The sequence below is a fragment of the Mastigoproctus giganteus genome, chromosome 8 (genome assembly GCF_048544385.1).
Source record: "Mastigoproctus giganteus isolate SK-2022 chromosome 8, ASM4854438v1, whole genome shotgun sequence".
Lineage (NCBI taxonomy): Eukaryota > Metazoa > Arthropoda > Arachnida > Uropygi > Thelyphonidae > Mastigoproctus > Mastigoproctus giganteus.
The window spans coordinates 118,955,355-118,979,343 of NC_143582.1; the positions used below are offsets into that span (position 1 = coordinate 118,955,355).

Below are 23,989 nucleotides of genomic sequence, written 5' to 3' on the forward strand. Positions count from 1 at the left end.
GAATTAAACGGAAGATAATTAAGGTATGAAAACTATTCTGGCGCACGAGAGGATAAAGACATCTGGGGAAAGGAGCGAGTTCTTCTTTTTCTCTAAACAACGCGCTTCTGAATAACAATACTAGGCTATCAAGATAAGAAATAATACAAATTAAAACCATTTAAGATAATTTTTATTCAAAAATAAGCTGAATTGCGATTTTATATCTCAAATACAACATACTCGTATGTTAGTTTCTGTTGAATTCTCATTTTTTATTGTTATTTTTCAAATGTTCATTTTGTCTTCAAGCACCTTTGGCTATTACGATTTTTATAAAAAAAATTGCAAGTTATTTTCTTAATTAACGCGGATTGATTGAAATACCGCTTCTGTTTTCGACAATTGCTCTTATCACTGATTATAAGTAGAATATACATATATACCACCCTTGAAAAAGTATCAGGACACACATCGGTTTCACATTGAAGTCACTTCAATAGCGTGTCGGTCCACCTGTAGCCACTATACACACTGCATCTCCTTGGGTTGACCTTCTACCAACGAACGACAGATTATAGTGGACATAGTCCTTCATTCCTGCTGCCCAACAGTGAGTAATTGATCTGTTGGTACGGACATATCGGTTTGGCGCTCGAACTGACGTTTCGGCTCATACCATAAGAATTCCACAAAGTTCCAATTCAGACTCTGTCCATAAACCATTCTCGGAACCAGAGAAGAGGAATTTGGTATTATCCCAATGAAGCAAACATGCGTTTGCTCGAAGAACTGCTACATTCTAGGGAGCAGGGAATTGTTCAAAATGCCAAGGTGGGTGTCGGCGTTCATGGTTTCCCTCACATCCACTAAAAGTGCTGTTTCTCTTGCCATGAGAATAGCACCACACAGAATAACCCTTATTTCCTCTGAACTTCACTGTAGGCACAACACACTCCAGCAGTAAACTTTCTCCAGGCATCCCTCATACCCACACTCATCTGGCTGGAACAGGGTGTAGTAAGATTCGTTACTCAATAGAACTGATTTCCACTGCTCTCTGAATCAATTACAGCGTTCGTTGCACCATCCAAGGCGAGACCACTGATTGCAGTTGGTCACGTTTCGCTTAAGCGCTGCTCTAATTAGTAGATTGCAGATTCGAATCTAATTTGTCATCCACATCCAAGCCTAGTAGTTCGCTATGGTCACTTAGCTGTGGTTTGCTGAGTGCTTAGCCCTCCAACCACCCGTTCATATTATATAGTTATTTCTCCAAAGCTATTTTGGTTTGATGGAGAGAGATAGAATCAGCAATGATGGAAAGATTATTCATGTTGCGTAAAAAAAAAGTTTTGCGAACCCAAGTCAAGAAGAGATATAAAATTGTCATACACAACCAAATTCCTGTCGTATCGGAAACCGTTGCGGTATCGACTATCTGTCGTATTTCGCTGATATATCAGTTCTTGCATAATTAATTATCTCCTTGTTTCGATTTTTATAATATTAATGGCCTGCGAATAAGACTCGACTACAATTCCACAAAACGGTTTTCACGACAAAGCAACTACGGCTTTGAGATTTCAAGGTATTCCATGGGTTTGCATGTTTTCTGTATACAAAAACCCGAGTTTTCCGTGCTTGAACGGTCTCGGAGACCACCTAACTGGGCATGGGTGGTAAAAGGCCATAAAATTTCTTTCTTCTTGAGAGGATTCAAAACTCAGACGTTAAACAAGAGGTGTGGAACGATAACGATCGTAACCAGTGTGCTATCTCTGAGGATTAGAGGTAAGAATTTATTATAATACTGTATGTGATACTAGAGGATTCCACCACTTTCTAGCTTTGCTTGCCAATCCCTGGCTTTGCAAAACGTTCCACGTAATCAATGTCGAAGTTAGGAAGTTTGGGACACATATTTTAGAGGCTCTAAAATACGGTTGCGGTGTCCATGACCAATAGTAATCCTGCTGCTCCGGAGTCCGCTATATTGGGGTCCTGGAGCAACTGTGCCACTGCATCTCAGTAAAGCAGACCTTAACCAAAATGAACGTATTGAAATGAAAGTTCTCCATGAGAACTACGGCCAGCACCAGAAGGCTGCCATGTATACAGTTGACTGTAACAAAGATTACCCTACGAGTTCTTTACATTCTGATTGATCTGAAGATAAACGCCATTAAAGGTTTGCCTATTTTGTTTGTTGATTGTTATAGCGGTAAGCCAAATTTACAGGAAACTTTCTCTTGAGAACAAAAGATATATCGTGTCTGTATTCGGTAATTATAAGCGAAAGAGCGATGAAGTCACCCTGTTTCTCGACGGTTAAGATCGGACAACAAACAATCGATTTGTCAACTTTTCAGACAACCAACTTGAAGCCGTCAGTCGTTATTTTATGGTGTAATGGCATCTAAGGCCATAATTCGCCAAGTCGAGAAGCCGTCAGTAATACAGATACCTGATATGAATATCCTAATAGCTGCTTGTCTTCAATTGCAGTCTTTGTAGTGGTAAGCAAGAAAGAAAGAGCGTGGCGAAATATTCGGGTTGATAGCGCAACATCATTGCGTCATTGTCTATTCCATGCCTGACTCGTTTTCGTCAACCAATAAGCTTCCTGGGCTATTATTTGCATGCATCGCCTAAATTATGCCCATGTCACATGGTATGCTTTTGCTTGGTGTAACGAAACTGAAACCCCATATACCATTCCAGATTTAAACTGTTAAGACTCGATTTCAGAGAGGCCTTTGCAGAGAAAATATTTTTGCTCTGTGTTTGAAATTGATGCAGCAGTATCTTCGAAACAGTGTCATGGCGAAAATACCTTTTAAATAAATAGAAAAATAATTCTCTTGGATAGTAGTATTTATTTGAAAGTAATGCAGTACAAGAGAGCTCGTTGAAAAGCTGATCTTAGCTCTTAGCTAAAGAAATGAAACTATGTTAAAATATTTGTCTGTTTCTGAGGCTACAACAGGAATGAAGGGAAAAAATATCTTCTATTCTATAAATTCCCATAATCAAAAGATAAAATGGATTAGAAGAATCTAAGTTCACCACAACTACGGGCGGTACTATTCAAATAAAGAAACACCTACTGACCTGTCCATTGCCTGTACCACCATGCAACGTGCCCCTTACTGGACTAATATTTAATGCATGAACTCTTTTAGACTCTGCTGTCTTATTTATTTGCTTACGAACTTTGTAAGCTTGCAGAGTCCTATTGAGACTTTGTAAGCTTGTGATCTTTGCATTTGTTTGAATATATTTGTTTATTGTAGTTTCTGATGTGTAATTACATCATCGAATTCTTTGACTACCATTATAATCTATGTGTCGTTAAATTATCTCTCGTGCCTAGAACTCCAATCGAAATAAATAAACTACAATCAAGTTACTTCTGTTTTTGGCGCATTTTTTCCGTTTATTCCTAAATGCCCATTTATTCTCGAGACAGAAGGAGTTTATATATTTTTTGTAAGTGTGTATTGAATTACAGGGATTTAATGGGTCTTATTCCAGGTGACAGTACTGCACTTTCTCCACTTTTCGCTCTTTTGGGGGAGTTTGGGTTCGAATCCGTGGAAGGCTGGAGGAATTCTTGACGGGGTCTTCAATCGGAGCTGCAGTTAGCAGACCTCTGATAGGCGGATCCAGAAATTTTATCCGCCTTTGGGGTGGGGTAGAAGTTCTCATCTCAGTTATGATAGTTTAATCTGTCGTTTCTTTGATTTTGTTCCTAATTCCAGTTTGGGAGGGGACGTGTTCCCATGCCTACACCCCTAAATCCGCCAATGGGCAGGAGTAAAGCTTCTACCGATGAACTTAGGAGGTTATCAGGCTGCAAAATTTACACAATAAATAGTTTCTAAAGACACACATGAAGTGTTACACAAAATCATAACACGCAGCAATATCGGAAGAGTGCCTAAAAAAAGAGCCTGTGGGTAATCCAAATAATTCGTAAAACAATTCGAAAAAAACTGTTATATTAGAGGCATTCGAGAACGAACTCATCTGCCCAAGTGTATTGTGTCCATAAATTGCGTCTGTTCTCTTGTCTGTTTGCTAAACGAAAAACACGTGTCTCCCTGGGAAAAACATTGGTATCCAAGCCAGAGACCGACTAACTCAACCAAGGAGTAATAAAAAGCCCATGACAGTTCTTCCCGGTGTGAAGAGGACGGCGAATATAACCACTGTACTACCAGCGCAGATGAACCATTGATGAAGCCAAGTTTATGCAGAACTTTTGAGAGAGCTTCATATCGGACCGCATTATAATCCCCATGTTCATCTCACCTTCAACAGTGTTTAGCAAATTACCTCTCAGCTTCTAATTTAAGTGGAGATTTCCGTGATCTAGATGCAGGGCATTGTATTTACCAGCATTAAAAATATTAACGAAAATTAAAAACAAGAGCTCTAGCATAGAAACTTGAAGGAATCGATACGGCAGGACATTCGGACTGCGTATTGATCGCTCTAATGTATAGTCACACTTTTTCTTCTACTAGTCAACCGCCCTCGTGTGTAGTACATTTGGTATAATAAGCATCCTCCCAACACAGGGTGGAAAAGACCTGAGTTGGAATCCCGACGATGGCGCGAGAAATTTTTATGGGTCTTTTTCAAAACATGGCTCAGTCAGTGAGTCTCAGGCGAGGGTAGCATGATTTCTTGCTCTCAGAAATTTCCGTTTTTCGTCCAGCAAGCAAAATATCGACCACAGAACACACACGCACTTTACGGTCATATTATATACGACGCAATATGGCTTAAGCTACCGATGCGCCTAAAACTCTACAAACAAAAAAATTAACAAACAAATAAAGAAGCATCAGCGACTAAGGAAATATCGCTCCGTGTATATTATCTGTAAATTTCACCTTTATCCGGGATTTAATTGGTCTCCGGCGATGGTTCCCCAGTTCCCCCCACCGGAAGTGGAATTTTCATCCACAAAAGAAAGATAAATCGATAATAACATACAAGCAATTTACAGAGACAGCACACTGATACCTCATAATCCGAGTAATCAGTTATATTATTATCAAAGGAACCTTTAAAGAACGATATTCATTGGTGAGTTCAAGGAAATCGGATAACATTTCCATGTGGGTAAAAACAGTTTCCCTTATATAACTTCTGAGTGATAAACCGCAGAGACAGATAACTATTGAATAAATTACCATATACATTATTTTAAAATTAAACACTACTGTGTTAAACTTGACGTTTCTCTGATGATATCAACAGCATCATCAGACATTTTATGAAACGCGACCTGTTTAATAAAAATGGCGTTTGTTTTATAACGTAGTGCGTATTGTAATTTACTTAACAGTTTTCCAGGTTCAACCAGGTATGAAACAGTCATTTTACCAGATATGCTTCTCACAGGTAATAACAGGAAAAAGGCGTCTTCTATAAATACCTAACAACTCGACCAGTATCTTATATACGACTAAAATGATCCGAAAGGAGATTTATACCACCCAACGTGAACGGTGGAAGAGAAAAATAATTTTCTATCGCTGGCAATCCCTGAAAAAATGAAAGTGCGTAATTTTATCTCGTAAATCAGATGGCCAGATCTTCCGCCGGACGAAATCCATCCAAAGATAATTACATGAGGTGGGACCGAGTAACAATTTATTGGAGAAGCCTGACAGGGTACGCAAAACTGCGCTAAAGTAAGAAACTTTTATCTAAGGACAATATCGAAGGAAATATGTCACTTCTCCAAGTGGTAATTACAATGCACGTATCACAAATGGAAGGTGGGAGGTCTGCAAGTTCCCAGAAAAACACACAGAACATTTTGCCCATATATAATGAAGAAAATAAATGAAAACAGTGGTTACCTGTAAGTAAAGGTCTCTTCCTTTTATTGACATCCTCTGTGGAATCTTTCATTGATCCTAAACTTTGATGCTGAGGAAATGCTGCAGAGAAGAAAAAGACAGAAGAATAACATTCACAAGGTACGTTCGATTACAATTGACTAAAAATGCTAATGACACACAGGAAGAAAGAAAGAACAAAAAAGAATTATGGACGAGTTTTAATTTTTAATTTCAAAAGTCAAAGCGTTTCTTGAAAACCCAGACGGACAAAGATTAGAAATATTGATAGGCAATTACAGTAACATAAAAAATAAATTATATAATGAATAAAACACTACAAACAGCAAATCCGGTAGTTGTCCAACACCATCCAGTGTTGATTTAGATAGTCGGGAACGTTGGTCTAATGATTTTCAACCAAGTAATCGCTTATTTTGAACTTCCAGTATTAAAATTTAACTCAATGGCTTCTGAAATTTCTGTGAAATTCGATTTCCTTCAAATCTCGACAGCCATCAAATTGGAGATAACTGAAATTTAGTTTCAGAGACTGGACATGTTTTCGACAAATTTGAATCTTTGAACATTCCTGGTTAGTTTATTCTTTTAAGATTCCGATATGCGAGAATTGCAAACCGTAGATACTTCTAATCTAATGTAGAGACGAATCAAGTTCATCGGGAAAATAGATATTTAATTTCTAAGTAAAATATAATTAAATAGTTCATTGAGCTATATTGAACTCATGCAAAAGCATGAAACACATCAATAAAAACAAAGATAACTTCAACAGAAACAAGCACCTTTCGGATATTTCGGCCATAACTAAAATCACAGGCTCAGTTCTAAAAACTACAAATTTTCATAAACATAGAGAAGTACGACATTTCAAGATCATGGTACCCACTTTGTAATTGGGTGTTAAAGGGTTTCATAAGTTTTTTTTTTTTTTAGTAAAAGTATTTTATTTTACGAAACATTATGGCTTGGTCCCGTTGAATACTATTATTGTTGATACTCTGACAGTCTAATTTCATTTTCATTTGTCTTTCACTCCTTATAATTCCCTAGCAATGTGCCAGATTTGTGTTCGCTAGAATGTGAGTGGCACTGCGTCAACCAGTCACAATGGTTGACGCAGTGCCAACCAGCCACAATGAATGAAGGGTGTTTGTGTTTAGTTTTCTAACTTGCACTTCAATATTCATTTGCATACTGTATTCATTTGCAAACAGGTTCACAACCCCCGCCCCCTAGTCACTTGAGCCCAATCTTCTGTACTGCTGTTATGTTATACAGTTTGTCATATTTATTTTCCCTTCCCTATCCAAAATATATTTACTATCTACTTCGTCTGGTTTTATTTGGGCTCCGTCCTAATGATCTTGGCTGGTTTCATCCTGGACTGCTACCGAACTCCCTCTTCCCAACCTCACTGGTTCTCGCCTAGCAGTATGTAAGTTCGGTTTTCTGTGCTTGCGGTATTTGTGTTGGAGTAATCTGTTCGTATACCTAATTGTACACGACTCTTTTGACAAGCTCTTCTCCTCGGTCACGGTTGCAGGCAACATAATTATAATGATCTACAACCTTCCAAGACGTTTCTCACGGATTAATGCTTGATGCCCTTCACCAATTGCCTTCTTTGCACCTTCTCTAGATGTTCCATATCTTTCTTTAGATGTAGCGTGCAGACCTGGATACAATGTTCCAAAATGCGGTCGCACAATCGGCTTATAGAAAGGGATAATGATCTCCTCTCAATTTGGAAAATTCTGATGATCATGCATATATCGCATTGTGCCCTTATTGCTGCGTGCTTATGCTGCATACTGAACCTTTTCTTTCTGCATCGCAGTCTTCAAGTCTTTTTCATCCTGAGCATACTTTAATTTCTCTCCCTTAATCTATATAAACTACGCCTGTGTTTCTGTTCCTCAAGTGTAGTACATACATTGAATTTGATAGCATTAAACTTAGCTGTTATTTTTCAAAGCCCATACTTGCAGTAGATCCAAATCCTTTTCAAGCAGCATAGCCTGGTCGTGAACTAGATTTGATAGTTTCAAATTTTTAAATATCAATATAAGAAACACGAGAGGTCGGAGAACCGATCCCTGTGGGACCCCACTTGCTGCTGCATTTCACTCCGAAGAATACACATTTTTATCACCCTCTGTCTTCCTTTCTTTATTGTTGTTTGTTATTTGGTTTTTAGGAGCATTAGCAACTAAGACCATATTGCTTCGGGGATATGGGGTGGTCATTCCCTGACCTTTCCACATCCTCCGTATTTGGTGGGCACGGGCTCGAACCCCGGTCTAATCAAGAAGCGTGTGCTATGCACTGCTGCTGCTCTTGCCCACCTGGTTCCTTTCTTTAGCCAGCTACTAATATAGTAATGGCTATTTCCTGTTATCGCAACCTACTCTAATTATACAATAATCTCTCATGAGAAATTATATCAAAAGGCTTACTAAGATCCAGATATATAATGTCAAAGTTATTTCTCGCATCAATTGCTTTTTACCTCGTCACAGTAATTTACCATATTTTCAACACAACAGCGCCACTACACGAAACCATACTGCGATGCAATACAGGACCATCTCGAGAATAAAGGTATCCTAATGCACACTGCGCTACCATTAATATCAAGATACCTGTCTTTATACAGAAAAGAGCTTTTATTGTGTCATTTAATATTTTGTGCTGAAACCTTTTGCTTTTATGACGATCTTCAATCTTAGCGGCATACTCTCAACCACCTTTTTATAAATGTCAGGTGATATGTTCCTCCACTTGGCCTTTAACACAGCAACCAGCTCGGCATTGTTCTTTGGGCAATCTCGACGTGCACATACCCGACGATCAAATACATCCCAAAGACGCTCGATAGGGTTCAGATCAGCGTTCTGGGCTGACCAATCCAACTTTTCCACACCCATGTCTTCAAACCACTCTGTTCCGACCCGAGCAGTATGGGATGGCGCGTTGTATTTCTGATACAGGTATGGGCCTTCTCCGAAGTATTGCCATAATATTGGAAGTGCGTAATTGTCCAGGGTGCCCTGTATTGCACAGCATTCATGGTTTTGTCGATAATGACTAATGGGTCCGAGCCAAACCATGAAAGGAGTCCCATACAATGACACTGCCTCCACCAAACTTCATTGTTGGAAGGATACAATCAGGAAGGAACTGTTCAACTGACATTCAACACACGCAGGAATGGTCATCAGACTGGTAGAGTGCAAACCTCTACTCGTCTATCCATAAGACTGTTTTCCACTGTTCTACTGTCCAGGATTCGCGCTCCTTCCACCATGTTAATCGGCGTCTAGCATTTGTTGAGGTGATTAATGGCTTGTAAACAGATGCACGACCACTGTAACCCATATCATGGAGTGTCCTTCGTATTATACTAGAGCTGGCATTAGTCCCAATACTCTCACAAAGGGTTTGTGAGACAATGGCAGAGGGCTAGAGACAATGGCAAATTACGATTTGGCGCACAGTTCCTCGCAGAATTCTCTTGTCCCGTTCTGTTAGTTTTCGGGGTTTGCCAGGCCGTTTTTTGGCACATTCAGTCCCATTCCTCTTCCATTTGCATATGATGTCACTAACCGTCGACTTAGGGATCCCCAGAGTGGCTGCGATGTCTCGTACAGAACTCTTTTAGGCGCCTCCGTAGCCAGGTGTGAGCAGCAGTGCGTAGCACACGCTTCTTGATTAGACCGGGGTTCGAGCCCGTCACCACCAAATACGGAGGATGCGGAAAGGTCAGGGAATGACCACCGCATATGTCGGAGCAATATAGTCTTAGTTGCTAATGCTCCTAAAAACCAAAAAAACAAACAAACAGAACTCTTTAATCCTACTATCATTCTATGTTGAAAGTCTGTGAATTCTGTTGAACGTGTCATCTTGCATGACCACTTTTGCAATTGTCTGTTCGAAGCCCAGTGTGCATATTTATAGCAGATACTGTGACGTGTTGCATCATAGGACCTGTTTCCCCATCTATGGTGGGATATCCGGGTATTAATAGTAAGGCAGTGTATATACTCAATGGCCGCCATTTCTCTGGTTCCTCCCTAGTGGATTGGACAAACAATTGCATGTCTTCAGTCAATCAATTAACGTTAATCGACATTAACATTTTAAAAATATATTAATTAGCATTAATATTGCTTGGTGTGTGCTCCTTCTGGATTAATAATAATAAATTCATTGGTAGCGTGCTGCTCCATTGGCTGTACCGTTTCTAAAAAGGAAGCAGTTTGTCCTGGGCAATCAGATCTATTAGAAATTTATTCGTGTTTGCAACCTTCTCAAGAATTTTTTGCTCTTCTTTTACTTTTGTTTTGTTATGTTATTTTATATAATTTTAACTTAATCCCTTCTTTCTGCCGTGTTTTCTCTCTCATTAATATACATGGCCTAATTGGTAGCACAGTTGGTATGATCACGGTCTTCCCCACACCGGATGGAAAAGACCTGAGTTCGAATCTCGTCAACGCGCGAGGAATATTTATTGGTCTTTTTCACAACGTGACTGAGTTAATCGGTCTCAGGTAAATAAACAGCAAATATACCACACAATACAAGCAGTTCACAGACATATTATATACGGCGCAATATGGCCTCAATTGCTGATGAGCCTAAAACTTTGCAACAACCAAGCATTAATATATGTTTTTATTTTCATTCCCTGAATTTTTAGTAGTTCTCCTGTTTCTCTTGTTATACAATCTTCAGTTCATGCATTTCATTTCCAGCATCTTTCGCGCTGGTATTTCGGCTTCCAGCTTTTGCCTTTACGCCCGTTCCAAGTATTATCATTGGTTTATAATATACTTTCCTTTCGTATCTCGCATCTGCTGTTATATTATACATATTTGGCGATTTAATCCTTAGATCCGTTCTTTGTTCCTTGTCTTATTTATTTATTTTTTTTAAATTTGTCTTTACTTTGGCTGTTTCCTGGGAGTTTTGCTTCCTTGCAGTTTTTCTGTTTTTGATTTTGAATTTATTTGTTTTCTTGTATGTTTTTATATCTCTCTTACGGCTTATTTCTCTTGTTTCTCCGGCACTGCATTCCAGATTTTGTTGTTTCTCTCCTTCACTGGTCGCTACTCTTTGATCGCTGCTTCCTTTAGTATTTTATTCTTTTAGAAAAACCTATGTGGAGCTGTTGCAACGGTGTACAACTTTATGATGCACATTACTGGACTGTCAAATTGTTCGGAACGAGATGGCGCTTTTTACCAAACCTCACTACTAAAATTTTAAATCAGTTTCCCCTTATCAAAGCTATTAAACAGAAAAAAGGCATTTCTTGGTTTATTCGTGTTTACGAAAATTGGATTGGTTGTTGTAGGTTTAGGAGCGTCAGCAACTTTGGCCATATCGAGCAATAAATAATGATGTGTGTCTGCAAATTGTGTGTTCTGTGGTCGATTTTCTGTTTGATGAATGAAAAACCCGAGTTTCAGAGAGAGAAAAAAAAACTACACTGTCCTCACGTGAGACCCACTAACTCGCCCACATTGTGGCCGAGTTACAACGTGGAATTTCCTCCCGTCATTGACAGGATTCATTCTCATGTCTTTCCGGTGCGGAAAGAACAGTGATTATGCCCACTATACTACTCACAAGGGCACGACATGAGAGAAAAATCATCGTTGACTTCAATGAGGAACACCAATGGAGTATTCAGGAAGGAATGGTTATTGAAAACATGATTTCTAGTCAAACTTCAAAGGCCGGATGGCATCTACCTATAATAGATTTTGATTCCTCATATTTAGAATATGAACATTTTCGTAGTGATTTTGTATTATTTGGTGGTCAGTGATATTTACCGAATCATCTGTCACTGTAGCAAGCGAGGATATTTTTAGGTAATATTTGATGAAATGGTAAGTATCAAACTAAAATTATATTATGGTTTAAATCTAAGCCTTTAATTACAGCGTGATGTATTCAAGTTTCCACAGTATGATGCCTCTACCGACCGAAGCAACAATTTAGTTGCATTCATATTCAACTAGTTGCCTTCACATTTGGAATCTGCATGCTTCGAATGGTGCAGAAGAGACTGACAGAAAAAAAAAAAAAAAAAATGGACGGTTCCACGCACCAAAAAAGAAAAAACAGAAAGATTAAGGAGAAAAATTAGGAGAGCAGATATGCATAAATTCAGTTTTGTGACGGCATCCACGCTCTTGAGCTGATGGAAGGAATGAATTTATGACATAAAATGGCACGATAGCGCTAACAAGTGATAGAGTTTGTTATGAGTCTTGCTGCAGAGTGATAAACTGTCATATTAGAGCTACCCAAGAACGAACTTATTTGCCCATGTGTAATATATCCACAAATTGCGTGTTTATCTAGTCAATTTGCCTGTTTTGCTGTACGAAAACCCAGAGGTTCCGGGAGGGAAAAAAACCAAAAAAAAACTTCCTATCTTCGTCTGAGAACGACTAACTCGGCCAGTAAGTAAAACAAGTCCATAAAAGCTCCTCTCGTCATTGACAAAATTCCAATACGGACTTTTTCCAACTTTGTGGGGAGTACATTGATTATAAGCACTGTACTACCGCGAAGATTGGTCGATGGTACAGGACGTTGATGACTGTTAATTCCACATAAGGAATTAACAGTTCTAATTAACTTCCCGCACTGTGAAATTAATTTGAAAGCCAGTTTAAAACTTGCCATGAATACATTTCCATTGTTCTTATCAAAGTAAAAGAACCCGTGTTGCTTCCGATATCTATTTTCTAGCATTTCAGCGCGTATTCTGCGACCCCTAACGTTGAACAAATGCGGCATTGAATAGGAATTCCATTCCAAACGCTTCGTAGAGGTTGCAATTGACGGTGGGTAATTAATTACAACTATAACCTTTCTCGTGACCGACCATCCTTCTTTCTTTACAAAAGCACGTCGGAATGATCACGTCGGATTCTATACTTGCCTCTTAATTTTAGCAAAGGGCCATTCAGAAGCTTTTTAATCGTTTTTGATTGTTCCCAAAAAGAATGAAGGAGTAACGATTTACATGATTAACAATAATGTTAATATCTCAAGTTATGGAGCCGTAGTGGATTTAATGATTGGGGAACATTTAAATCATCAAATGCATCCGTCTTCATACAATTTTTATTAATCTGATTTTATTAATTTTAATCATTAATTATATTATTATAAATTAACTTTTTTTAATCTACGTTTTAACCTCGAAGTGATAAAGATTTCACCATTGGAGGTTAAAATGTAGCAAACGACAAATTTTTACTATTGAGAAAGTGTATTACAATGCAAAATGAAACCGTCCTATGATACTTATTTCATAGATATAACGTAATTTCAGTTATAGTTCATAAATTTCGGTTTTAAATTTCAATTCATAATCCAATAAATATTGAACATCGAGTGAAATATAAATCTTCCCTCCCCCACCTCCACAACGTACGTTTTAGGTCAAGGTGTGTTTGTTTTAATTGTGGTCTCCTTTAGCATCTGAAAAGCTGTAGCATTTGAAAAGGCACAAGGCCAAGGACAGCAAATGTATGTACGTAAGTGTGGTGTATGTGTGCTGTTATGTTCAGTGACAGCACCTGGCGAATTCGCAGCCTGGGGACAGGGAACACCAGGTCCCCTGACTCCCAACCTTGGCCATGTGGAGGCGCGCTAGGGATCACTTCTAGCTGAGTCTCTTATTGGGGCTATCAGACAATCCTGTGAGCCCCAAGGATTTAGGTATAATCCTGTAGGAAACTGAATTAAAGGATGTAGTAGTAGGCTGCTCCTGAAAGTCAGGCTACGTTTGCAAGGAAACAATCTTCAGCTAGAAACCTGCGCGGTATGTTTCGACATATTTGACCTTAGTCGGCAGTTACCTGTATGGTTGAGTGTCGCCACTTGTTAAAGACGAAGTGTAAAAGGCTCAGCCTGGATCCAGTAGTCAGACTGAAGTAGAAGACTTCCCATCGAGACGGCAAAAACCTTTCATACCCCTTTTGATAGAAAGGAACTGAATCAGTCATGGGCAGAAAGCGAGATGTCTTCATTATGAAACTGTGGTTCGTTCGGCAAACATACAAGCCAACCGACCAAAGAATTAAGGGCAACTCAAGGATATCATATGCACCTTCATTGCCGTGGGTTCTTTGGTCCTTACCCAGGAATGCCTACTCTCCTCAAAGGAAGACAGGATAGAAATTAAGTCAAAAATATTTCAAATTGCTGATGTAATAAGCGGTTATGCAGATGACTAATTCCTCGCTTTGTACAGCAGCGTTATATGTTTCTAAAGTTCGTGTGGACCCCCCCAAACCCCACTTGATCACCGCAGTTTCAATTTGCGACCTTAAGGCTTTAACTAATATACTAGACGGAAATTTTTGTAAAAAAAATAAGAAGTTTACCTCAATATGATATGTAGAACACTTCTGTATGATACTCTCCAGAAATTAAAACGAAAACAACTAAAAAATCTAAAATCTTACATTACAGTAAGAAATAATTAACAATAATTAAAAATATAATAAACCCAATTAAAAATCAATTTAACTCAATTAAAAATTAAGTAAAAAATAAATTTAACGAAAAAAATTTCAAAACGATTTTCCTTCCTGAAGCTGCCAACGCTTTTCGACCGTATTTCGTGATCACAGGAATGAAAATTACCGAATAGGGGTAAGTATGAAACTTAAATATGGATTATTTGTCTTCGCGCACGTGCGTAAAGGACCACGAGTCGGTGATCAGATATGGCCGGCGAACATTAACAGAATTCTCGTGTAATTTAATTTCTACGGTTTCTGCAATTAATAGTAGCGAATAATTACGTTGTCCACTAAGTATTTTGGCCTCGTTAAATAAAAAAGTATGTTTTTCGTTAACGGCGTGAATGGCTAATTCTGACGCTGCTGAACGAGAAGCACGATCTGAGGCCGCGTGTTGATTAACACGAAAATTAAGAGGAAACCGCGCAGAACCCTGATACGACGAGTCGCAATCATCGCAAGAAATGTTGTATACCAGGTCATTAATTTGTGTAGCGATCGAGGAAAGAACTGGGCGATTGTTCAGTATAGTGTGTAATTTCCGTATTGGCCTGGCTACAATTTTAAATTCGGTATCTTTAGCATTAGCATTAGTAGAGGAATACGATGCAAGAAATCAAGCTTTTGCAGCATCAGCCAAAAAAAACCTCCCATTTCACCCCTCCATTCGTTCTAAATGCCTGTCCGGCCCAGCCTTAAATTTATTTAGGCTATTAGCTTCCACAACAAAAGATGGAAGCCTGTTCCACCAATCAACTACCCGCTGCTTAAACACGAATTTCCGCACATCTATTCTACAACTGTCTTTCCTCAATTTGAAAATATGCCCCCCTCAGATTCTTCGTCTGAGCAAGATGATGGGATTCTTCGTCTGAGCAAGACGAGGAATCCCATCAGCATTCAGCTTGCTCAATCCATTCAAGGCCTTATACACCTCTATCAGATCACCTCGCCGGTGCCTAGTCTCCAGACACTGTAATTTGCAAAACTTAAGCCTTTCTTGGTAAGAGCACCCCTTAGTTACCCTCACCAATCTTGTTGCCCTTCTTTGTACACATTCTAGCAACTCTACATCCTTCCTAAAATGAGGCCTCCAGACCTGTATACAGTACTCTAGGTGTGGCCTAACCATTGCCTTGTATAACGGAATAACCACCTCCCTGTCCCTGCTAGCAAAATTCCTATACAGTACATCATTGACAAGACTCCGTGACCTGCCTTGGCAGCCCGTCTGCAGTGCACAGCGAACTTCATATTTCCCTACACAATTACCCCTAGGTCTTTGTCACTTTCCACTTCCCTGAGTGTAGTACCCCCGCAGTTGGTACGTTTCTCTAGGGTTATTTCTACCCATATGCAGGTACTTTGCATTTGTCAATGTTAAACTACAGTTGCCACTTCTCAGCCCATTTTCCCAACTTATCTAGATCCAGTTGGAGTAGTAATATGTCTTTACTACTCCAATTCGATCTAGATTTAAAGAACCTGTTAAATTGTTTGCGCCACTGTTCAACATATGGGACAGGAATAAAGTATTTTTTGATATTACTATTGTTGGTTGGCGTAGTTTTTTGTATCCTAATTCGGTTTATTGTAGCAAGTGGGTAACCACTGTTTAAGAATCTGCTGGTTAATATTTGTATTTCTGAGCTTAAAGCAGATTCCATCGTTAAATATTTATAAGCATTGAGAATTTGATTAAAGATAATCGATCTTTTGTAGGTGAACCGGTGATAGCTGTTATAATGCAGAAGCATACCGATGCTAAATTGGATCTTATTTGAGTCCCGAGTAAGCGTGAAATTTAGAAAACGTAATGACTTAGTATCCGTATTCTCCCTCTCCAATATAAATTTGAGTCTAGAATGAATATTGTTAAACGAATGTAAAATGTCTTGGATAGTGCTACTATCGGTAATGACTAAAACATCGTCTAAATACCTCCCATATTGTGATGCCGGGTAGAAAAGGCGTCAAATGTATACGAGAGATAGATCTCCGATATTAAGCCGCTCAGGCTCAATCCATTGGTAAACAAAAATTTTGGCAAATCAAACGAAAGATTCATTATTTAATTAAATAAAATTAACCGCCGATATAACAATAAAGGTGAAAGTTGAAAGTGGGATTTTCATTTGTAAATCGGGACGACTGGTAACCGTAGTGTGCGTGGGGTGATGTGAATAACTGCTTTCAATATTGTGCATTAAAATGAAACCGAAAAACAAAACAAAAAAAAAAGCATGATAAAATAAATGCATAATACTGATATCTAAATACCGCGTGATTAGTGTATGAGCGTTATGCTAGGCCTCTACAAAAGTGAAGTTGTGCTTTAAACAGACAGAAGGTGGAAGATAAGATGGAAACAGATTTAAGATAAGAATGGTGGAGGGCTCATGATCATTGGCAAAAAAAGAGATTCCTAACTCCAAAATTAAAGTTCTGGTTAACATTGAAGGTATTTTCCTCCAACTGTGTAGCGGCCCTTATTCCTGCTATGTTATGCTTGTCTACCTTACACCACCTGTTGATAATTCTCTTATGACTGAATTTGAGAACATTATCCACCAAATTTTTGATTAGCACCTGGGACTGGACCATTTCATTGTTTTAGGGGACTTTAATATTCCACATGTCTACAATGGAATTAACACCAAGCAAACTAACGTGTGGACACTGAAAGGTATATCCCAAAACATTTATTTTTTTTAAACTTGAATCAGAACTGCAAATTTCCAACTTGAAGCCTTTTCAAATCAGAACACAATCTCATGATTTTTTCCATTAAGATTTCAGTTAAAGATGCGGATTTGGGTCGAAAACAGAAGCTTAATTTCAATCAAGTGAAATGACCTGATATGAATTATACATTCAAAAACTGTAATTGGGAATTATTATTAAAAATCAAGGATATCCTCAAGAAGCTCTGGACTGCTTTTATCAAACTAAAACAAATTTGGGTATTTTCATGTATCGCATTGTTCCGTGTTATAATGCTCCAGACTCAAATTACCCACATTGGTTCTCTAATGAATTAAAATACCTACTACAAAAAAAAAACATAAACGTAAATTGCATAGTAGATTTAAGACAAATAAAGAAATATGCTTGTATAATAAATATTCTTCCTTAAGAAAACAGGTCAAGAATACATTAAAAGGACTGCGAGAAATACTTGGGCTTCGTTGAAAGAAGAGTCTTTGAGGCAAAAGATATGAAGGCTATATTCTGTTATTTTAATACAAAAAAAATCAAAACGCTGTTGTAAACACGCTGAATATTCCTAAGGACCTTTCAACTATGTCTGAGGCGGACTACCTTGCTAGCAGCTTTGAAGAAATATACAGAACAGACTGACTTTACAACTTACCTGCAGTTAACGAAAATTTTTCCCTCAATTACATTGATGCATTAAGAGTATTTGAAATAAACCAAGCATAATTGTTGAGCACACTCCACAATATGAAAAAGGACCTCACACGAGGTCCAGATAGTATCCCTATTGCTTTATAGAATAAATGTGGAACTACACTGGTTAAGCCACTCCCTCACTTAATAAAATTGTTCTTTGGCAGTGAAATCTATCCCGCTCAATTTAAAAAGACTTTTTTTACCCCTATTTATGAAAACGGAGACCCATCCTCACCCAACAAATACAGACTAGTTTGCCAATTACATACACTCTCAAAGATAATTGAATCCATTGTAATGAAGCAGCTATTTAACTTTATGAACCTTAATCTGTCGTATTTCTCTCACGCATTTATCAAGGGATGTTCCACCTGCGCTGATATGATCTCTTTTGCATCGGATATATCCCAAGCGCTTGACAAAGGAGAACAAATCGACACCATCTTCCTTGACTTAAGCAAAGCCTTCGACAAGGCAGTTCATCAAAAATTAATTAATAAACTGGATTGTTATGGGCTCAGAGGCTAAGCTCTTGACTGGTAGCAAACTAATTGGAAGGGAGAGAAATGTCGGTGACTTTCAAAGGTAAGATCTTACATCCTTTTAAACCCGAAATGGGTGTCCCGCAGGGATCATCCTTGGGCCACTGCTATTTCTCAACTACATCAACGACCTGCTAAGTATTTTTTGAGACTACCAAATTAAAATCAATATATTTGCAGACGACATAAAAATTTAAAGCCATTCGCAATAACAACGATTGTATCACTTTTAACGAAGCTCTGCAATGAGTAATCCAATGACTGAAAGAGAATAGAATGGTTGTCAACGAAAATGAATGTGAGCTGATGAGTTTTACCAATGTTCACACAAAAAAAAAAAAAACAGCAACAAAGTTTACTTATTGCATCAACAACAAGGCAATCAGAAAGTTAGTTCTGTCAAAAATTTGGGTATTTTCATCAAAGAATCACTTTCCTTTGATGTCCATGTATCAAACGTTGTGAGTGCAGCTAGCAAAACACTAGGATTTCTTAAAAGAATCACCAGAGACTTCAATCAATTGGCACTATTCATATATCTTTACAAAAGTAATGTTACCGCAGCCCTAGAATAAGCCTCCCAGGTCCGGTCCCCACATGCAGCTTACTAAAAACAAGAAATCTAAAATATCCAAAAAAAGAGCAATGTCTGTTTCAAAAGTGGCTTACAATATAATGAGAAATCTTACCAAGAGTGGTGTATACTCTTTGGACTTGAAACGCTGGAAGAAAGAATATGCAAAGCCGATCTACTCCTATTTAACCAGCTGGTAAATGCTACCATGAATTGCCCTCAGGCGCCTCCGTAGCCAGGTGGGAAGGAGCAGCAGTGCGTAGCACACGGTTCTTGATTAGACCGGGGTTCGAGCCCGTCAACACCAAATACGGAGGATGCGGAAAGGTCAGGGAATGACCACCGCATATCCCGGAGCAATATGGCCTTAGTTGCTAATGCTCCTAAAAACCAAATAACAAATAAACAACAAACAAACAAATTGCCCTCACCTCGTCTCACAAATTAACTTCAACGCAGCGAAAAGAGCTTTAAGAAACCATCCACTGCTTAAACCATCCTATGCTAGAACTAATTATGGATATTACAACTACTACAACAGGACTGTAAGATCAATTGACAAAGCAAACTTGGAGTTATATGATACCCCTGGACACTTCAAGAGGCAACTGAAATCTCCAACGGCAATACTTACTTGTATTATATTTTTTTCTTCATCTATGTACTTCTGCCGTTTTTTACCTGAAGAAATTTGTATTCCAAGTCACTGCTTTAGAGCTGTGTAACATTTTTGTTTCTGCACACTAAGCCATGTTTGTTTGCTGTTTTTTAGCTGTTTAAATAAATTAAAAAAAAAAAAGGAAAACGGAAATACTGGTTCTGATTGAAGGAAACATGTCGCTCCGAAAGTTATATATTTATTTCGTAGTATTTTATGTGTTTTTATTGCTTCATGCATATATTTTTATCAGATTTTAATGATATTATTAAAATGCACAAAATCATTCACACCGCAGACGCATACACGAAGAACCTGCCAAAACTAAGTTCAGGAGGAACGTGTGCATAAGGGAAGAGCAAGCAGGGACTTAATGTAATTCAGCGTGCTGGTGGAAAGCAGTCAGTAAACATGAGAGGTGACTCACGGCTAGCACAGTGGCTACGATCCTACCGATTCAAATCCCATCATGATGGAAGGCAATTTTATCGGCTATGTTAGTCTCAAGAGGGGTTAGCATGACTTTTACTCCGGGAAACTGTAGTTTGTTAGGGTTTATAAGAAAACTGACAACTACATGCAATCAATACATAAGATATACTGGCTCTAGTTGCTTCAGCGCCAAATATTAAACAATCCAACTCAATCCAGCAGCACGGACATGGAACGAGCATCAGTATTTATTGTTTCTGATTTAACTGGATCTTTGTGGAAATTCAGAAAGACCATATTACTAGTTCCTTTTGATAATTTAATTGTCCGATTATATTTGTCTTCATTTCATTAGTTGTATTTTATGTTAACATTCTAATATGAAGCGTCTTATCTTAAAAATCATATTCACTGAAAAATTCTTCAACTAAAATCCTTTTCGGTGTATAAAAAGATTTATAACTGTAATGTTTCTCATATATAAGCATATCAAATCGTTTGAAATGTCATTAATGTTTTCGAAATATAGCAAGAGATGTAGAAAATTACTAACTTTATACGTGTCTTTTATATTATGTCTGTTGTCCTACATTGAACACCCGAATATGATATTGTGACACTTCGGACAAAAGCCCATACTACAGAAAAATGAAAACATAAGTAAGCATTGCAAGGTTTTAAACTTATTTGGCTATTAATCTTGTGTTTGTCATGATGAAGTAAATACTACCATATACTTCTACTATTAATTATATAAATAAAATAATAGCATATCCTATTAAGAAATTCTGACATTGTAATTGGATTCTATCTGAAATGCATTTATTGCTAAATAACTAAAGAAAACCATTGTGAGAATAGCCTATTGGTGTCATGCAGAGTCCAACAAGAAACACCTGCTGCTTTCGCATTCTGCATGCCATGACTGGGTCACGAAATTCCCAACTCCTGCAAATAACTAATTTATAAAGTCAGAAAATAATACTATAAGAAAGAGTACCTTCTGAACTTTGTCTTCTTATTGCTGAGACGTCTTTTGTTGGAGAACTTGTAGGCGGTTGGATTTCTACAGAAATTAAATATTCGATTATTAATGCATTAAGGAAGTTTGCTTCATTAAATTAAAACTTCTCAATTGGGTTCAGGCATGCCTATGTACAAAAAAATATTCACAACAACGTTGTAAATGCCAAATAATTTCAATAAGATTATTTACCAAGTATGTAAATTTTCAATGATAATTTAATTTAATAAGCACAGCAATTTGAGACAGAAAACCTCAAGATGTGAAAACTGTATATAACTATGAAGCGATTAGTGCACAGCATCATTTTACTCATAGATATAACAATTTGAAACAAACCCAAGTTTGCAAATGACATCATTATATAACACCTCATATCATGAATTACTTCACAACGAGTTAGTATAGTGGAATCGCCAACAGCCATGAGTACAACTGTTTTGGTGTATTCGTTCAAATTCGGACACATTCATAATGAAAAAATGAGTGAGTCCAAAAATACGATCAGCATGAACTTCACATTCGATCGAAGTTGTCTTGCTTTTTTTTGGAAATTGGACAAGATGAGTCTTTCATTTTTACTTCTGAGTTATAACCATATGACCACGACTCGTTACCTCTAACGATGGAAGGAACACAATGTGGTTTAGCCGCAGCACGTCGACGAAGATCCTGACAAGCAAGAACTCGCCACGCTCTGTGGTCATTAGTGAGGATGCGAGTCTTGGCTGAAACAAGCTGTTTTCTCAAACCTTGTGTTAAAATTTATTGACATGTACCATGAGAAATATCAGTTGCACAAGAAACTTTGGGGTTAGTTAAACGTCGATCATTCCTAATCAGATCAAAAACGCGAGAAATTCAATCGCTCGTTTTCGAAGTTGTAGAACAGTCAGAGCGAGAATCATAGTCGACGAACATGAGGCCCTCAACATACTTTACAAAACACTGAAAAGTTTTCGAACGAAATTAGATATAGCACCTTCTCCAAAAGGTGTTTTTTACATTTCGCGGTTTCTCTTGCACTTTACTCTAATTGGAAACAAAATTTAATATAAATTCGCCGCTGAGTAAAATCACTCATTTTAAAATGCGACGAAACACATAAAAGCATCTTATATTCAATATGCTCTAATTCGGACTGCAGGTAAACAGGTAATTTATGGGCTACTACGTCTAGCTAGGACAACAGATATATTGGGATGCTTCACAACTCGCTACGACGTTGCAGTTTCAAGACTGAATTGCAAAAATTGATTAGAAAGTTCGGAGATTGACTTTGTGTGCATGCTGTATTACAAATATGGGCAACCCCAGGCCCGCTGGCCGTATCCGGTTCTCTACTTCTTTTGATCCGGCCCTAATCTATTTCAGCGAAGTTTGTCTGATTCATGGTGGGACAAAACATGGTGTGTTCTACTAACTCACATTAAGCTGACGTCATATGACTTGCTCAAAACACACCGTTTTCTCCCACCAAGGTCTCTTTCTAACTTTGATTAGCGGCGTGTGTGAACGTGTTACAACGTGTCAGTTCGGTGCCTGCATTTATTTTGTGTTCTGTTCGGTGCCTGCGGTGTAGAAGACAGTTTGTTTGACAGTTCTGAATATCGCTTATAAATTTGGGACAATGTCAAAAAAAATAACAGTAGATGCAGAGAATCGTCAATTTCAAGACAACTGGACAAAGGATTATTATTTTACTCTGAATAAAGGCTTTCCCGTATGTTTGCTGTGCAAGGAATCCGTATCTGTCAACAAAGAATACAACTTGAAGAGAATCTTTACTTCGAGACATGCGAATCACCAAAAAATTGATGGACAACTACGAAAAGATGAAATATAGAAGTTGAAGAAGAACTTGGATACCCAGCAGAAAATGTTCAACAAGCAAAGAACGCAGTACCACAACATTGTCAAAGCCAGATTTGTGGTAAGCGAAAAAGTTGCTAAGAATTCTAAGTCATTTGGTGAAGGAGAATTTATCAAAGAATGTCTGCTGGATGTTGCAAGTATAATATGTCCTGAAAAGAAAAAAAAAAAGACTTCGAGAATATTCGTTTGTCGAGACGTACTGTTGTCCGATAGATAGAAATTATGGCTGATGATATCAAAAAAAGTTTAAAAGTGAAGATTGCTAGATTGAAAGCATTTTCAATTGCTTTGGATGACAGCACCGATGGCTCCGATACAGCACAACTAGCAATATTTCTTCGAGGAGTTGATGCGGATTTCAACATCACAGAAGAATTATTGGCGCTTCGGCCGTTAAAAGGAACAACTACCGGTGAAGATATATTTGAAACAGTCAACACAGTCTTCGAGAGACTTGGACTTAAATTCAGTTCATTATCTGGCATATACACTGATGGAGCCCCTGCAATGGTTGGTGCACGGAAGGGATTTATTGGAATAGTTCATGAAAGAGTAATAGAACTATAGATCCATCAAGAAAATTTAACAAATTTTCACTGCATTATCCACCAACAAAATCTGTATGCAAAATCGATTAAATTCACAAATGTTATGGAAGTTGTAGTAGCCAGTTAACTTTATTAAGTCACGTGCACTTAATCACCGCCAATTTAAGGAGTATTTGGCAAACCTATTTTCGGATTATGAAGATGTGTCTTATTATTGTGAAGTGAGGTGGTTGAGTAAAGGTTAAAACGATTTTATGATCTGAGACAAGACATTGCAGATTTTATGGACATAAAAGGAAACACAATTAACCAAGTAAAAGATGAGGAGAGGGTGTGTGATTTAGCATTTCTTGTAAATGTCACCGGATATCTAAACGAACTGAATCTCAAATTGCAAAAACAAGGACAAGTGGTTCATGAACTGCTTGGACATGTCAAAGCTTTTTGTAATCAACTAAGATTGTTGGAAAGTCAGATAAGAGCTAAAAACTGTTATC

General features: G+C 38.0%; 1 protein-coding gene across 2 annotated transcripts in view; it reads right to left on the minus strand.

Moving 5' to 3' along the window:
• The window catches only part of LOC150081783 (lachesin-like), a 466,088-nt gene that overhangs the window by 26,192 nt on the left and 415,907 nt on the right, over window positions 1-23,989 (minus strand). The window contains exons 8-9 of one of the 2 annotated variants that reach the window (XM_090379658.1): window positions 21,046-21,111; window positions 5,862-5,942 (exon numbers count right to left, since the gene is read on the minus strand). In XM_090379658.1, coding sequence (XP_090235784.1) covers window positions 5,862-5,942; window positions 21,046-21,111 — 147 coding nt within the window. The remainder of the gene's footprint in view (window positions 1-5,861; window positions 5,943-21,045; window positions 21,112-23,989) is intronic. The other variant, XM_090379659.1, reaches the window with a different exon arrangement.